We start from the raw sequence: 18,274 nt of genomic DNA on the forward strand, positions 1-18,274 counted from the left end.
CGATATTAGATGAAGTCGAAAATTGATACATCTTTAGCTCGGCTACAGCATCATCTCCTGTGTGCGTGCCGTGGCCGAAGTCATTAACGCGGCTAATGGCAGTATGGTAGTCCGGTTTGGCGAGGGTTGGCGACTGACTGTACGATCCTTTGTGGAGGATACGGCGCGCGACGCGAATGTCCTTTCCACATCAATCCGACCGCACCTTCCGGCGTGTGTGTGTGTGGTTTTGGGGCGATGAAAACGATTCTCAGCACATCCAGGAGTTCACGCGAGTGGCGATGTTTTGACAAGCCACTCACTCGTTAATGGTGCCCGTGGCCAGTGCCATGTTGGCCGGTTGGCCTGGTTGGCGGGCTGGTGAATGCTTCCTTCCGAGAAGGAAATTGGTCCCGTCGCGATCGATCGAACCGGACCGGACCCTCTCCCGCCGGACCTTTGAGCACTTCCTTTGGCGGCAGATTTATGCTCAATTGAAATCCTTTTAACGCGCAGCAATAATTAATGATCCACTGCGTGCGAGTTGTTAGATGCGTGGCTGGACACTCTAATGGGTGCGTTTGAAGTGGACGCGCTGCGAACAGGCAAATAACATCCCGCAACATAACTCACACTCGTAATTCGCCCGGCCTCCCGCCGGTCTTAACGACGCCCGACGCGTCTTCACAGCCACGGGAGAAAAGAATTACTTCCGATGCGACTCAATTTCCGACACGAAATTATTTCTTATCTATTCGCTTCCTTCCCGGCTGCTGGCTGTCCCCCGGAAGCGCCTTCTCGAAGGACTCGCCCCGTGAGCTGCCGGCCACGGTTGACCAAAATTCGGAGCCCATTCGTGCGCGCCGTCCATTGTTGCGTGTTGCGTACGCACGTCGCCGGAGTCGCCCCGGGTTTCCCCGGCTTCCCCGGCGCTTTAATTACCATCGGTGGCACAACCACCCGGCTATGCTTTTCCGCTTTTCCGGTGCTGTCCTCGCCGGACCGTCGGTGTGCGTATTTTTATATTTTCTTCGCCTTCTTCGCCTGACAGGGCGAACGAAGCGACATAATGTGTAATTTTCGGTGAAAATGTTATTAGGTGAAACATACACATTATTGATGGGCTCGCCCACCGGTGGTTCCCAGTCGGTCCCGGCAGGCCGGGGCACGGGCGCGCTACAAAAAACATAAAACACTTCGTTTAATGGCCCCCTCGACAGCGGCGGCGGCCCTCCGATGGATTGTGGAGGTGGACTAGGTGTTTTGTGGGCTGGTGGTGTTTGATGTCTTTTGCTATAGAGACCCTCGCGGAAAGCGTTCTGCGATTGCGAAACGGAAAATCGTACTCGGGTCTCAGTTTTCATGGTCGCTTTCCACACCCCAGGGGGGGGCCCCTCTTTCCGTGAGTCCTTGAACGGTTTTTGGGAAACTGGCACAGTGGATGATGAGGGAATTCTGGAAAAATACTCCAGCTAATGTAATAAAAAGCTGTGTCGGTTCACTTTTGAATAAAAGCCAGTTGATAATAAAAAATGCGCTGCTTTAAATTAATAGAGTGAAGAATTATTTTGAAACCTCGCTAAAAGTATAAGAAAATCGAAATGATTGAAAAAGGAAGAGTAAACCTTCTAAAACATAGCAAAACAAATGAAGTAAACAAAAGAATAAATAAAGAAAGCAAATCGTAAAAGGCGAAAAACGCTAAATAAACCTTCCAAAACATAGTGAAACAAAAGAAGTAAATAAAAAATGAAAGTAGAAAAGAACTGCAAAGTGAAGAAATCATTTTAAAATTGGAAAGGAAGAAAAGCTTTCGCCAACAGGTAGCAAACAAACAGTTAATGTTTTCGAACGCTGTGAGCTACATTTTTACCACCTAGTGGACTTCGAGCACCGTGGCTGATAAGAAACCAGCAGCACCAGCAAATGATTCGCCGCACGGTTCGATGGAGTGGACATTAAAACCGAAAAACCCGAAGCCAGCCGCTGCAAATGTGGCCACCGCGCACACACCCAGCAGAGTGTTGGGCCGGTGGGCTTCGACTTTTAATTACTTTGCCGGTTTTATGAAGGATCTCTGAACGCGAAGGACCACCGGGAACGGTGCGATGCGGTGCGGGTGCCGTTTGCTTTGGCTTTTATTTTCCCGTGCCATTTAATTACCTCCATTTCACCTATCAGTAGGGATCCCAGCCGTGACGGACGACGGCGGTCTAGGAAGTGCACGTCAACACACGGTGCGAGTGGCCGCGTAGGAGATGACAGAACGTTTCGTTCCAAGTACTGCTCCCACATGACACATTTCGGCGGCCGGAAGCCAGCGCGAACAGAGCGAACAGAAAAAAAGGAACTACATAAAACACCCGGAACATTAACGAAAAGTGATACGATGAGTGATAGTTTCATAGCTCTCTACATTTTAGCATTCGCCACTCGGACCCGTCGAACGTCAGGCGAGCTGAAAAGTCAAACAGCGGCCCGAACCGAAAAACATTAGAAGGAACATTAACAAAACAACAACAACAACCACTACATAACGGCTCACCGGCGACCCCTATGGCCGGAAAGGCATAATGATTTGAGAGTGCAGCGTGTTTCGGGTTTTTTTTTTCTTCTCTCTTTTATCAGCTCCTAGAGGGTCTGTTTCGCGTTTTCGGTTTTTGGGGCCCCCTGGCGACCTTTTACGGGCGGGCCGTAAAGAGCTTCGACAGGTTCCCTGCCGCGCGCGCACTGGGCTTGCTTGGGCTGCGTTTGACAGTCGACGCGAAACGGAATAACATTTGACAGGCGCCGTTTGTGGAAATGATACGCCTGCTTTGTTTTTCTTCACTAGATCCAGGATTGCGTGCTTTTTTTTGCCGCGCGCTCTTATCAACCGACTTGAATTTGAATGAAGGCGGCCGAGCCGAGCAGCGGCAGCAAAAACGGGCACGAAAATGGACGAAATCGGTTGAACAATTATCGAACGAAACTGTCAACACAGTTGTCATCGGCAAGAGGCCAAACGAAAAAAAAGACACCCCTCGATGAGAGTGGCCTGGGTCGCGAGTTGCGATTTGACAGGTTTAATTAAAATGATACATTATTTTATGGCCGCTGGCGCTGGCGGAATCGATCACCGGCTCCACTGTGGGAACAAATTCTGTCGAAAAGTTACGATGCGACCATTACGATGCGACATGTCAAACGGCTCCCGGCCGCAACGAGCGATTCCCGGTGAACGGTTTTATTACTTTCGGCTGTCAAATAAATTCGTTGCCGAAGCCAAATGCTGAACGACCGAAATGCACCTTTGCTGAAGAACCGTTTTGTTTTACGAATCGAATTTGTTTGGCTGCAACCGTGCGCATTGCAGCGCATTTGGTGTTCTTCCCTATTTGTTTCTCATGGCAATAAAGATTTGCCACACAACACGCGGGGTCCTTAACGTTCTACGGGATGGATCTTCTCCCGCTTCTTCGTACGCATCTTCCACTCGTGTATTTGTATTCGGTGACACGTCACAACCACAGGAATGGCACATAAAACCCGCCCGTATCCTGATCGTCCCGTTCCAAGTCACCGAGCGGTTGCAATTGCGCAATAAGCGGCCCCGGTTTTCGCACTGTTTCTCCTGCGTGATCCTGCCGGCAGAAGGCGAGAAGGTGCCTGTCAGCGTGAAGATATGATGACCTTTTCGTCAGCTGGCATTAAAGTCCGGGCCCGGGCACATTACCGGTCCCTCACCGCGGTGTTCCTCTCCAGGGACACTCGCCGGCGCAAGGGCTGCGTGCCAAAGCGCAAAAGCAAATATCGATTCCATTTCTTGCCGTCATAAAAGCGTACCGTACGATGTTCCTCGACGAACAGGACTCGGTACGGTACCGTTCCCTGTCCTGTGCTCGGTTTCGTTTTTCTTTTTCGCTTTCGGGTCGCCCTCAGTGCCCCGAAAAACATTACGAGGTGGCAACGACAACGACCACGTCGTCGGGCCTGCGATGACGGGCCTGTCGATAAATTTTGAATATTTCACACGTCATAAACGTCACAGTCAGCTGGAAGGAATTGGCCTTTACCAACCCCGGGGGCCACTAGCACGGGGATCCGTTGAGGAGCGCCGGTGGGGGGTGGCGAACGGGGGCATTCAATTAGGTGTCATTGGTGTGCTGCAGCGCTCTCCGGACTGCATTATTGCATTTCTGCTCCTGCTGCTGCCGGCCGGCCGGCTGGCCAGGCAGCCACCCACCTCGGGGACCGACACGGGGTTTTATGGTGCTGGAATGAGGGCGAAACCCAGGACGTGGCCCCAGGACGTGGCGCAGTGTGCGCAGTTTTATGTCTCGCACCGTTTTACGACATGGCGTATGTAGGCAATAAAAGTAAATACGAGCCACGGAGCCCGGGCTAATAACGGAACTGGACCGAATGGGACTGGAAGCAGTATGCAGTTGTGTTGTTGGGGGCTGGGAGGGTGCGGGGGGGCATAAAATGCTCATTATCACCTCACGGTGTGCGGTGTACGGCAATTAGTGTCGCCGGCGGAAACGGAAGGACACAGCGGACCCGCCTCTGACGGACGGATCCTCGGGCGCAAGAGTTCACGCAATCGATCGACCGGGAATGAGGCACCCCATGGATTATGAGAGCGAATTTATTTATTCGGGCTCCGTAGTCGCTCCAAGGATACACACACACAGACGCGGACACGGGGGCACGCTAAGGACATCGCTCCTGGGTGGTGTGTTTTTCTTCTCGCCAACGGGGCCTGCCTGAGAGCGAGTAAAGCAATCTACTTAATGCGATTTCAATTACGTTAAGAAGCATTAAAACCACACACGCATTCGCCTGTGTGCGCGCGAGAGAGGTCCTCCAGGAGGACCTCCTGTGTGTTCCGGGGTGCTGCCGGAAATGCGTAGAGAATTAATCATAATTTAAGGCCGCGAAGGCTGCCACTCGACACAGTTTCCCTCGACGCGACACACACAGCCGGAGGGGGGCACGGGACGTCCTTATCGTCGTCGTTGAACCATTTTGTGCATTTGCGTGCCAGGACCTGTTCGGGTGTTTGATTTCGGGGCCGCCCCGGTTCCCATTGGAGTCCCTGCCCGGTGGCGTGTGAGGGACCATTTATTTATTCAGCCGTGTCCTTGTTCGCCCTCCGTTCGCTTCATTTCATGACGAGCTCCAGATAACGGCGCTCTCGTGTGTGTGTGTGTGTGGAAAGGTTGGTTCGTTTCGAGTACGCGTTCCGATTCCGGTTCCAGGTTCGGTTTTATTTTTAACGTACGCCTCGAAGCAATCCTTGACAGATCCATGGATGACTCAACGGGCTCCTCTAGGTCCTGCGGAGTAGACCCGCAAGGCCACCACTTGGCGGTGCTGATTTGCACATTTTTCACACTGAGTGCCCGGAACGCGCGGAGTCCTTCGGGAACCGAGAAATACGAGGCGCCTGCCATTACCTCGTTAATGCATGCGCATGTTGCGAGTAATTAAAGCACCGCCGCGGCCCGGTGAGTTCTCGCAGCGAGGGGCAGATTGGTGGCCGTGGTCACTGCCTGCCTGCCTGCCTGCCTGCCTGTCGGCTCTAATGGTGAACCATTAATCGCTGTCCCGGAATGCTTTGTCCTGGGCCCGGAAAGCATAATCAAGCGCCCCGCGCCAAGCGTGTGAGTGTGTCCACTTAACGAGCAGATTGGAGTCTCCCGGGCAGGACCTCCGTTAATGGATGGATCGGAAAAAAGGGCTGTGGGACCTTTTGAAGGTCACTTCCGGTCCAGCTGGCGCGAACCGTACACGACGGGAACGGAAAATCGTTCGGTCGTCCGGTGAATAAATTTTGTATTAATTGTCCGCTCAGCGCTAGTGAGCTAATTTTAATCCTGTGTTCTCGCAATCATACGCGACCGTTCTCACGCGAAATTCCCACGGCCGCGGACCTTCACGAAGATCGACAAACTACGGGAATCGGGAGCTACGGAAGCTCGCCGTTGTCAACCCAGTTGCTGTTGTGATCATCGGGAAAACCCGCCGGCCGAACGGGCTGCGGATCGTTTTCTTTTCAATCCTTGTTGTCCCTGATGTCCGATTGACGTCAGCCCACGGCGAGCGGTCGGCCCGTTGTTTTCTTGTTCTTGAGCAGCAAGCAGGTTGCGGGTCAATTTCCGCCATGGACGCGTGTCTGTGTGTGTGATCTTTTACGTGCCTTCCGTGCGGGATTGGCAAATTGCTTTCGGAAAGAATGAAAAACAACCGAAAAACGGTTTTCGTAAAATCTGTTTACTGTCGCCCCGGCCCAACCCCCCGGTTTGGCAGCATTTTTTGTTTGACGTTTAAAGAGGGGTCGCCGGGGACACTGGGTGTAGGGAACCACGCTTCGAATGGGGCGGGTGGTCAGCCACGTTGGCAACCAGCGCGGCACGAGCGTGGCGCGCGGTTGTTGACACGTTTTGCATCTGTTTTTGACATTTCACGAATGACGCCCGGGCCCGGTGTTGCCACCCTCTGCACTATGTGTGTGTGTTTGGCCAATTCTTGGCCATTGGCCCAACGTTTGTTTTCTTCGTCGTCGTCGTCGTGTCGCTGTGGTTGTTGTCGCAATGGAAAACAACAGCAACACAGTGGCCAACCCCGCGTTCCCGTAGCGGTGAAAAAAGGGAGATTAATTAAAGGTGGTTAAACGGATACCACAGATACCAGCCGGCGGATGGCTAGCAACAACCCGATTCGGGACTAGAAAAGGTTGAGTAACAGCATTTCTTGATCGTGCCTCTGGCCAGTTGCTTGACCTTTCCGTACTCTAAGCGCGCCTCCTGGTGTCGACATTGAAAATGGCCGTGGCTTTGCCATCATTTTCATCCCGAAAAACCAACGGAAGTCGGGGGGAAATGGGATCTTTTATTGCGGTGCGTGCGTGAAATGTGCGACACGCAGCTTGACATGATCAAACGCAGTGTGTCTCTTCTGGCGGCGCTGACTTCTTCGCTTTGACCCAAGCATCCGAGCATTCATCCGCCCGGTGGGGCGAAATGGGGCCTCACAGATGGGCCGGGAAATGTGTGGGGGGTGATAATAAAAATCTTCAAAGATATCCTGCCGTAAATATCACCCGCGGACCCGAAAGGCGGTTGGCGTGCGATGTCAAGGTCGATCACGTGCGATGCTGTTGCGCGTGGCGATACGCTGTGCTCTGTGGGTTGGTGTGTTGTTTTAATTGTTTGTTTGTCATACAGCATTTGTTCTCGTCAGTGCTGTTTTTTTCTTGCTCTTCTTCGGATCCGTCACGATTTTTACGGGCCATTTTGGTGGATCAAAGAGACACAAACAGTGTTCTACAGGGTGTTCCATCACAATCCAACTATTTAAATGTTGAATCACTTCACTATTTGTCAGTCGATTTTGACAAATGAACAAGATTTGTTTAGGGTATAGGATGCCGTTTATAAAGAATTTACTCAAAATACAATATTGATCAATTGACCGCCTTCGTTAGACACACAACAAGCGGGCCTTTTGGGCATTTTTCATTGTTTTTGACAACATTTCGGGCATAATATCAGTAATTTCCGCTGTGATGTTAGCTTTCAGTTCTCCAATGGTCTTCGGTTGGCTGGCATACACCTTACTCTTCAAATAGCCCCACAGAAAGAAGTCGGAAGAAATTGCGCAACAATAAGCACGCATAGTTTTCACAGTCCAAATAGGATTATTATTTTCATTGTACAGCGCTACAATTTAAGTCCGCTGTTTTAAATTGACGTTTCAAAATTTGACTGATTTGTCAAAATCCACTAAAAAATGGAGGAGGTATTTGACATTTCAATATTTGGATTGTGATGGAACCAGCAAAGAACCACACAGACGGATGATCTACGGAAGATCCTGGAAACAATGCCCTAGATTCTGGTTAAAAAAATAGTTTTCGTAACCATCGTTTGGTTTAGTCCTCGTAACATACCATTGCTAAAGTATGTTTCATTTATTCTTTTGCAAATTAAGACATAGGCTTGGCTAAAATTCTCAAAACACACTCGAGCTGCAAACAAATACTCTTTGTTAGGCATAAACAGATGTAAAACTGCTAGTTATTTCATTGGGCCATTAGTTGTGACATTATCTAATATTTGTGATGAAAAACGATCATTCGCTTCCCACAAGTTCTTGCGTTTCGTTGTGATGGCCAGCAGCAGCGTGGGGTTCTTTACTTCACGCCCTCGGCGGATGCCGAGGGATTTTTACGATCCTCGCTGGTGCTGGAGCGCCTCTAGTGGGTACGCCACCCCTACAGACCTTCGGTGCAAGAGCGACTTCGGCCCGATCCTCTGTGTTTATCCAAGCCGAAGCGATAAAATGGCAATTAAAGTACGATCGCGCGCACTGCCTTTGGGGGGTGATTGCGTGCGCCTCCAGGGATTGCTGTTTGTGTTCCTTTTCCTTTGCCGAAATCGCTCGCGCAAGATGTTTACACCAGCACACCGCTGCTGATGACGATGACGATGATCCACATTCCTGTCGAACGGCGGATACCGCCGTCAAGTAGGGGTCGTACAACGTCCAAACATCCCTCCGTCCGTCCGTCCGTCCGTCCGTCGGAAAGGAAACGGAAAATCTTGTACGCCGACGGTGGCCGACCGGTGCCGTGCTCGAGAAAATGAAGCATCTCGGGTGGGTAAAAACTATCAAAATAAACACTCCGCGCGCGCTCGAGACGGTGGCCATCCGGCCCATCCCGGAGCCGCGTAGAGAGAGGTTGTTGGAAAAATTCGACAGATGGGCCGCCGCCGACGGTCTTGGCCGCCGTCCCAAAACCACTGCTCCTGCGGGGGGCGGAGTAGCTCACCTGAAACGGGGCTGGCGCTGGGTTTTCGGGAAGGGAAACCCGGCTTCCTGTTGTGTGTGCGGTTGAGCCCTTTCGGCAAATTTACATGACACCTTCCCGGAGCGAGCGGCAATCGGCTTAATTTAATTTTATCGGCGACCTAATTTTTTGGCAGCACCGAAGGGTTTCGTGTGCACGAAAAGTGGCACCCACTGCACCCGCGGGACACGGTGAACCGTGAAAGGTGAAAGTTCGTGCGGTGGTGGGTGTTGTGGCTGCCTCTCGCGCCGCGTAAGGATGAACGTGAAGGAAATTAATTTTAGCGCACGGTTTAGAGAGTGAGAGAGAGTGGCACGGTCAGCACGGGCCGCAACGTTGTGGCGATCGGGAAGCTGAATGAATGAACCTACGCGAATAGTACGCCGTACCGAAGAGTATCGTATTTTTAATACCAAAACACACACCACACACCTTTTGGGTGACGCGGAATCAACGTGATAAACTGTGAAAAAGACACAGAAGGAGAGAGAGAGAGAAAGAAATGTGAGAAAATTATCATGAAAATTCTATTTCAAAACGAGTCCCAAGCAGCGGACGTGCAAATTGAAACGCAAAAACCCGTCGTCGTGACTCAGGATGATTGCTTCGCTCGTCCGGCGCTTTGTCGCAAATATGTTTCGCCGATGTTTTATAAATAGAAACTACCTTCCTAACAATGGGATGTTCTAATTTTCTGACCACTTTCCGTATTCTTATTCGACCCCTTTTCTCGTGGTGATAAAATCAACTCTTAAACCTGTCCAACATCGCCTTGGTCAAAGAAGGCGACTGTGATCGACGACTATTCAGCGATGAGTACATTGAACTCCGGTCGATTGTTAGCCAATCGAAGGAAGCCAATGAGCGTGAAGCAGCAAAATTGGGCCACATAATTTTGGAATTTAAAACAAGTTTGAGAGAAGAATGAGAAAACACACAGTTCCTTGTTTATGCCGGCGAGGGCCTAAGAATAGAATCCATCAAATCCTCCTCTGGTGGCTGCACCAAATCTTTCACCCCAAAATCCTGGACCCTCCTGGCATTGGACGCTCGTATCAAGATTGTGTTTTGCCGTGTTGCTAATGTTTGCGATTAAACTACAAATACTTCAAACCCTTGCGAAACGTAAACGTCAAATTTATAGAGTTGCCGATAATCGATGTTGTTTGCCGCTACCCAACTCCCAACAGCCGCCCCAGCGAAGGCCAAAGGATCCCTTTTACCCGCCCCGTTTTGTGTAATTTTCCCAAAAGGGTCCCAAAAACCAAACTCCGAATCGCGCTCGCAACATAAATCCGATCCGGGTTCGCAGGAAGGCAGGGCTGGCCCCTCGCCCAGAGGGGAGGGCCCAGAGCGAAAATCGTGCCTTGGTTCCTGCATTGCTTATTTCTTCCAGCTCCGTGGTTCGCGGCCGACGTTGGTCGCGAAGTTACTTTGTTACTGCTTGGTGCTGTTGCGGGACGTGCAAGTGCGTTCACAGAGACAGAATGGGGGGGTGGGGCACAAGACCCGGTCCCGGTAGTGTCATCGTCGGGGTCACGAAGGAAGGAAAGGCTGGCCGGGCGGACTGGTTTTTGTAAGACAGGCCAGGCAGGCAGGAATAAGATAGACGATAGGCGAACAGAAAATACACAAACCAAACGGATCGGCAGAGGAGACGGCCGGAGCGCGTGTGCAAGAACCAGTTCTCTCGACTCCGTGGCCGAAGTGTGAGCATAACGGGGTTGGGTTAGGCTTCGGGGGTGGTTAGCAGTTTGCCAGCCCGTCCCCCTCCCGGGCCCGGTGCCGCACCAGGACCGGTTTTTTGCGCTGCGTTTACCGTGCCGTCTCTTCTGCGGCCGGCCGGAGGAGCACCAGACCAGACTCCTCCAGACCAGGCCACCTCTCTCCGATGCACACACACACACCCCGTTCAACCATACACACACACACACTCAAACGTCTTGAGCGATTTCAATTCCACGATCGTGTCCTCACTTTCTTTTCAATCCGACGACGAGACCGGCGGAGACGATGGTTTCTCCCGCGCAGGAAGCGGGACTCGGTGTGGCGGCGAAGGGATTGGGTATCATTTTTTCCGTTTATGTTTATCCACACGGCCACCACGGCGGTGGCGGCGGTGGACCGGGGGTCGAGCGGGCTCTCTTCGCACATCTGATTATTATTCTCGGGACGTTGCAATCAAAGCGCGAGGCCCAAACACCACCCGAGGCCCAAAATCAAACGACTTAAGCCCCCGAGGAGGAGGAGATGCGGGGCCGGCTGGTCAGTCGGGTTGGGGTGGACGTGCGGTGGAGCACAAACACACGGACGGACAGTGCGATGAGCATGGCGACGATGGGCTCGGCACAGCTGTGAGCGATACGAGGCGGCCGGCGAGAGTCGAGCCGCAGCATAAACCGAGTGGCGAGGAGATGCTCCGAAAACCTGTTTTGCTTTTTCAATGCTGCCTCCCCCGGTTGGCCCCGAGGACCCATCGCACGCACGCACGCACAGGTCCATGTGTCCCAAACATCGCGCGCGGCATAAAAACGCGTAAACACGCGGGGCTGGGACGAGATTGAGCCTCACCTCGCTTCAGAGACCCCGTCACTACCTCTCTCTTCCCCTTGATCGGATGTTCTCTTTCGTCGGTTCTACGTCCTGTATCTGTGGGTTGCGCTTCATTCTTTTGCGACTTTCTTTTGCGCATTTGCGGCTTTGGTTGTTCATTGTTTTACTCTTCGCCTTACCCTGTTCTTCCTTTTGCCGATGCTTTTTATGCTCTCTCGCGTATGCTGCGGCGGCCTGAACCCGCAGAATCACGGATCCTTTGCTGGGTCCGTGTCTCGTCGTTCGGGTTCAGCCCGGCCCCAGATTTATGCTGGTGCTGCTCGAGGTGTCACCTTCTTTCATAAATTTATGAGTTGCATCACGGCTGCCAACCGGCCCGTTTCGTTTTCCATTCCGTCCGTCCCGAAGCGTTCCGGTTCGGGACTGTCAGCCTAACTCAGCCTCCGGGCGGGCGAACGACGCAGCATTAACGACGGAATCTGTATGTTAATGAAACGCGGCCACGGAGGGCCGAAACAGTAAACTTAATGTTTTAACTCCCAATGCCGTCGTCGCCAGTTCCTAAAGAAGCGTCCCTTTCCGGGGTCTTCGAGGTCCATTTTTCCGAGTCGTGCGTGCATATGTGACGAGCATAAGCGACAGGGACCACGAAAAAAACGCCGAAACCCTGAAACCCCGAAAATCATCTCGAGTTAAGATGACAAAATGGTGGTTTCGGTGTGCGACGATCCGTGCGCCGGGGGCGATCCGAAATAAGAAAAAAAACAGCACGACAAAGCAAATGCCCAATGACGCTGTCGCGCTCCGGGAGGCCTCTCCGAAGCAGAGATTCGGTCCGCGCGCCTACCACCGCGGTGATCCTCATTCTGAGCCCTCATTCGCTTCGCCTTTTCCCGTTGCGCTTTGGGTCGCATTATGCGGAAAGTCGTTGTTTTTCGATTTCGGCTGTCAGGAGTTGGCAGGAGGAGTTCTGATCTCTGTTTGTGCGTGACACTCCGTTCCGTTTTTGGGGAACGGGGACGAAACTGTTGGTACTGATAGCTGCAGAGCTCAATACGCACGTTATGACAGAGCTTCTGTCTGTCGGAGCTGCGGATTCATCGCCATCGTTGGCAAGATTGAATTTTATTTCAGTGCCACTCCGTTACGGGTTGGGTTACTCAACAACCCGCGCCGCTGCCGATCTGCTGGAGCACCAACAGAGGGAGAGAGGACGACCGAAAGGGCCCCATGGTGGTGTGTATTTCGGAGGCAAGAGCAGTTGTGCAATGGCGGCGCGTCGGTTAAATATTTTCCTTTTTTCCACCCGAAGCCCGTTCGAAGCCGAGCGTCTTCAAACATTTTGAGCACACACACACACACGGGGACACGGGGTGCGTCTTTTCCTTTTTTCGGTTTTCACCCCAAGAACAATGCTGGATGGATGGATGGATGGATCCCAAACACACGCCTCGCAAGCGCAAACATCGATCGCAATAATTTAAATGTTTAGTCAAGCTCTCCGTAGCGGTCCGCTGCCGACGACGACGGCGCAGGAAAACCTTTCCATCCTCTTCGAATAGGCAAATAGGCGCAGAGGGAAACGAAAACATTATGCTGGGCCGCGGCACACATTTTAAACAATGATGGTGGAGGTCACCGTAAAGCAAACCATATGTATGTGCGTTGGACCAGGACCCCCGGCGGGGCACCAGGCGAAGAACGAGTTCCATCCGGCGGCACGGACGGCTCCGAAGCTCCGATAGCACTGAAAACGTCCCGTGTCAGCCCGTGTGTCCTAATTTTCTTCCAACTCCGGTCCGATCGATCGGGGAGCAGAAGAAGTGTCGTTCGCCCAACTTCTCTTGGGTGAACTCCGAGAACCCCCCCAGAGAAGACATTTGATAGCCAACCGGGCCCTGGCCCGGTTGTAAAACCGAAGGCGGGCCATGCCTGAATGCCAAGAGCAAGAAATATGAAACAAAATAAAATGGCCTAGCCAATCAGCCAAATGGCAAAAGCCTCCGGCAGAGCCACCGATCTGGGTGCGACGTGCCACTGCAGGGTGGGGTTCCTCGTGCCGCGGCCCGGGGGCTGCCTGGGGGGGAAGGCCCTTATTGCAGCACGCGCTGGTGGTGGCGGTTCCGGTCCCAATCGGGGCGAAACGTGTTGAATTCAAAATTTGGATTGACTGTTGTAAAAATTAAATTGCAAACAATCTGCTCGACTTGCGGACGGATAAGAACGCGACCCCGTTCCCGCGTTCGGTGTCCCGGAGGGGATGGTTTCCATTTCTGACACTTCTGGCACCGACCGAGCACCGGTAGGCAGGCAGGCAGGCAGGCGAGATGTGCCGGGTTGCGTCGGGTTGCGCCCGGATTGTTTACATCCCATCACCGTCGATCATCGATTTCCTGCGCGTACCTACGCCTGCCAGAGCCCGGGGGGCCTAGGCCTGAAGTTTGACGTTTGGTCCGCTGTCAATCCGGGAGCGTTCCAACCTCACGGCGGGGTGTGTGGAGATGGTGGCCGACCGGCACGGCACGACGCTAGATGTGATTGGAAAGCAAATTATGAATGGCGATAATCTTGTGATGTTTATATTTTGTGGTCTGCTTTTTCACCACTGCGCCGGGTGAGTCCAAAAGTTGTGTGGTGAGTTTTGTTGTTCTGAAGGCAAACGTCAAAAGCAGTTTCCCAACTCAATGTCTACTATGTGACGATCTGACAGATGGCTTCGATGGTTGCGAAAAGTTGTCTCTCGGTTCTTCAATTCGAATTTAAACCACTAAGCGATAAATGGGAATGCTAATGGTCAGATTGTTTTGTCACTTTAAAAGGCTGTGCGTTGGTTGCTTCCGTACCGACCCAACAGTAGACACCTTTCGCGGTGGCTTGGCCAGCAGCCGACCACGGACTATTACGAATTCTGCGTGCGTTCGGTGTAAACAAACCGCATATTAACTTTTAATGTATGCAATGTTGGCCACCACCTCGGATTTCGTTCTGTTTTGTCCGTGTCTCCCCGGTGTCGGCGGTGGGTGGCGACCGATGAGGGGCAGCATAAATTCGGCACGAGCACACACGTACACGGTGCGAGGTGGCCCAAAACAAAGTTGATGGATTGCCTTACCGGGTGACCGGGCTGTGCGCATAGATATACATAAATTTTGCATATTCCAGCATGAGCGAATGATGATTGAATATCCTAATACCTCCCACAAGGACACAAGCAACCCAGCTAATGTGTAGATAATGAACGATCCGCACTCCGGAAGGTGCGCACCCTCTCGCGCGCGTTTTCTATCGCCCCCCCAAAACGGACGATGGGCGATGATAAATGAACTGCATTTTAAGCGCTGCTAATACTACACACCCGGGCAACTACTGGCCGGAACAGGGGTGGGAAACCGGGGGTGGCGAATCCCACAAAAAGTTCTGCGGGCGCTGAGATTTCCACTCGATTTCCCCACACGCCAGGAAACACAGCCACGACCGCGGCTCCAGAAGCCAAATCCAACGGCGGCGTTCTTCCGTCATTTTTTACGAATCTAATTAATTCCACTCCATCGCCGTTCGGTGGTGGCGATGGAGGGGTGCTGCGTGAAGTGGCCAGAAAATCGGACCCAGAAAGTGCGGACGAGTGGTGCGTGCATCGCGCGCACATAATTACATGCAGAGCGAGCGAGAGACACCGGGGCCTGGCCTCGGGAAAAACGGTCCCTGGCTCGCTGGACGCTGGCACAGCAACAAAAAACCGCAGGCTCATCAATCATAGGACCTGCTTCATTAATCTTCTCCCCATCTCTCTCTCTCTCTCTCGCCTGGCGGGCGCGTTATGGGCCTCGGACCGCGCCCGCGGCAAGTAGCATAAAAAAATCAATCCATGAAGTAGCGCAGGGCGCGCGCGCACGCCCCGTGTCAGAGTTGGAAATTGTGAGCTGCTGCCGTGGTGAAGGTGTGTGCTCCAGAACGGCCGGAAAACAGAAACGGGGAGCTTTTCGTGGTTTCGGAGAAGAATAGAAAGAAGAAAAAACGGGAATCACCACAATCGCGGCCCCATTGTGCGTGCGGTGCGTGAGGGACGCGCCCCAACAAAGGCGACCAGCAGCGCGCGAGGAGTTCCAACGCGAAGTCCCGTAATGCCCGGATCGCTAAGCTGAGTGGGTGTGGCGGTCATCCGGTGCAGGTCCGGGACTTCTGGAGGGGTCCTGTGGGGCCATCATTTAATGCCCTAGCCCCGGCATGAGCTGGGGTTCCAGTCGGTAATGATTGGATAGCTGAAGATGGCCGGCTCTGGACCGACTGACCATTACAATTGAGCAGCGAAAACGTGAACGCCCTTGACAAATTGTTTTACTATCCCCGAGCTGCGAGTTGATAACGCAAATCGTAAAATGATTAGCATCCTTAATCTTCGGCTCTCTCGCCGTGGTTGCGCTCGCTCTAGGCGACGTTAGTTCGCCGGGCCCAAGGCGATAATGATGGTTATTTTAAAGAATTAATTCACCTTTAATGGCAGCTCTCTGGCAGAGACGCCGTGCGGTGCCGTTTGTCCTTGGGCTTTTTGTTCGCCGATCGCGATCCCTCAGTTCCGGGCGTCTTCTGGTGGTGCACTATCGGCCATTGAAGAGCCTATCGTCCGGTATTGGGATCTTCAGTACCACCGTTGGTCTCTCGGCGAGCAGAAGCACGCTGAGGCCCGTGTTCAGATCTCAGTGTTGTGGACGGCGGACCAAGAAAAACCAGTTTAGCCAGTTTCGCGTGCGGACGAGGGACGGAACCGGTGCAAACCTAACGCCGCCACCACCACCACCACCAAGAGGATGACGCCAGTGTTGCTCGTGCTGCTAGCGGTCCTGCTGATTTGGGTGCCCGGCGAAACACGGGCAACCTCGCCGCGGCGACGGCGGCTCGTCTGTTACTTCACCAACTGGTCCCCGAGCCGTCCGGCCGAGTTCGCCTACGACATCGGCGACATACCGGCCGACCTATGCACGCACGTGACGTACTACGCGGCCGTGGTCGATGAGCAAAACTTCGAGCTCAAGCCGGACAACGCACAGTACGACATCCTGCAGAATGGGTTCCAGAAGTTTGCCAACCTGAAGCAGACCCAACCGGACCTGCGGCTTTCGCTGGCCGTCGCCTGCGAGGGCACCGGCTGCGGTCCGTTCGAGGCGATGGCTTCGACGCTCATCCGGCGGCAAAAGTTCATCCTGAGTGCGATGCAGTTCATGCAACGGTACGGTTTCGATGGCATCGAGATCGGGTGGATCTGGCCGGGGGGACCGGGCGAGGGCCGCGCCGGCGACAAGGACAATCTGTATCACCTGATCAACGAGCTAAAGCGAGCGTTCCGGGATGCTGGCCACCCCGGCTGGGAGGTGTCCGTGTTCGTCCCGATCAAGCGCAGCAAGATCGACGATGGGTTCCACCAGCAGCTGATATGCCAGTGAGTAGCGGGGGGACCGTAACACCGGAAGCTAGGATCCTAATCCTCGATCTGCTCCCCCCGGGTGCAGGGTGGCCGACTTTGTTCACCTGACCGGGTACGACATCCGCGGGACCTGGAACCGGTTCGCCGACGTGCACAATCCGATGAACAACCGAGCGTTCGACGACGGGGACTTTCTCGATGCGACCGTCAAGGGAGGCGTCCAGCACTGGATCGCCGGCGGCTGTCCGGCCACGAAGATTGTCCTCGAGGTGGCGTTCTACGGCCGGTCGTACGCGCTCGCAAACGAGACGGATCACGGGCTGGCTGCACCGACAACTGGAGCGGGGCCGGGCGGTCAGTACACGGGCAGTGCCAACTACAAGGCGTACTTTGAGGTGTGCACCGAGCTACGGGAGCCCGGGTGGACCGTCGATTGGGACGTGCAGGGGATGTGTCCGTACGCGTACCGTGGCACCGAGTGGGTTGGGTACGAGAACGAAAATTCGGTCACTGAAAAGGCGGTTTATGCGGCCACCACCGGGCTGGCCGGGCTGTACGCTTATCCGATCGATCTGGACGACTATAAGGGCCTGTGCGGCCGGAAGTACCCGTTGCTGAATGCCCTGGCTGAGCAGTACAAACCGGAACGGGCCCCGGCGGGCACCGGAGACGAGTTTGATTTTGCTATCTGGCGGGCTCGGTGATCCGTGAAATAAAGGACGAGTGAATGAAAAAATGCCAATTGTTTTGATGATTTAAATCTTCGGTCTTGGCCTGCAACAGGAGACAATGTTAATCCCTGGAACGTATCTGTCGGGAATCGAACCCGACTGCTACTCCTTCAACCGACTACTATATTGTCGGGGTCCAGAACTCACCTGTTAACAATACGTAACAACTATCAGGCCAATAATTGCTTGGAAACAATAGGACTTATCATTTTGTTGGGAATAGTCTGGATATCGACGCGAGGTCTACTGAACCAATGTTGGTGACTAAAGAGGCGATGACGGAAAATTCGAAGCCTACTTCGTTAGAATGTTAGGCTCACAAAATGTCGACAACCAACTGTCAGTATTCTCTATCTGGTCACTAGTTCAAATCATATTCAATCTTTGATATGTTTCGATCCTTTATTATTATTAATTTTTCTGCCAAGACGAGCAGCGCCGTATTAGCACCCGAAATGTTGCACAGGAGCCGATGGTACCGGTTCAGGATCGGAACTGAGGTCTTTCGCAGAGAAACCGGGTCCTATTTTTGCTCAAAATGCCAATCAGAAAATGGGCGATAAAATCTAAATATACTAATTTGCCCTACGAAATCCTCGATATTTTTTTCCTATTCATTATAGAGACTAAAATTCGTCTCTTTCTACGACTACTTTAAGACTAATTCAAATCTTAAGCCTACTAACAGATTTGTCCCGCAGGGTGGATGGGTAAATCCTAGATGTTTATTGGCCGATCCTCGAAGTTTATTTGTTG

General features: G+C 52.9%; 1 protein-coding gene across 1 annotated transcript; it reads left to right on the forward strand.

Moving 5' to 3' along the window:
* Window positions 1-16,119: 16,119 nt before the first annotated feature.
* On the forward strand, window positions 16,120-17,491 carry LOC128278501 (endochitinase-like). The gene is made up of 2 exons (XM_053017232.1): window positions 16,120-16,802; window positions 16,873-17,491. The coding sequence occupies exons 1-2, from the start codon at window positions 16,174-16,176 to the stop codon at window positions 17,489-17,491; spliced, it is 1,248 nt and encodes a 415-aa protein (XP_052873192.1). The 5' UTR covers window positions 16,120-16,173.
* Window positions 17,492-18,274: the final 783 nt, after the last annotated feature.

This window comes from Anopheles cruzii, chromosome 2, assembly GCF_943734635.1.
Source record: "Anopheles cruzii chromosome 2, idAnoCruzAS_RS32_06, whole genome shotgun sequence".
NCBI classification, from domain to species: domain Eukaryota; kingdom Metazoa; phylum Arthropoda; class Insecta; order Diptera; family Culicidae; genus Anopheles; species Anopheles cruzii.

What these genes read in the sequence shown, in the direction of transcription:
- LOC128278501 (XM_053017232.1), top strand. Translation starts at nt 16,174, where the DNA reads ATGACGCCAGTGTTGCTCGTGCTGCTAGCGGTCCTGCTGATTTGGGTG. An exon ending in CACCAGCAGCTGATATGCCA is followed by an intron (nt 16,803 to 16,872) that starts GTGAGTAGCGGG and finishes CCCCGGGTGCAG; the next exon opens with GGTGGCCGACTTTGTTCACC.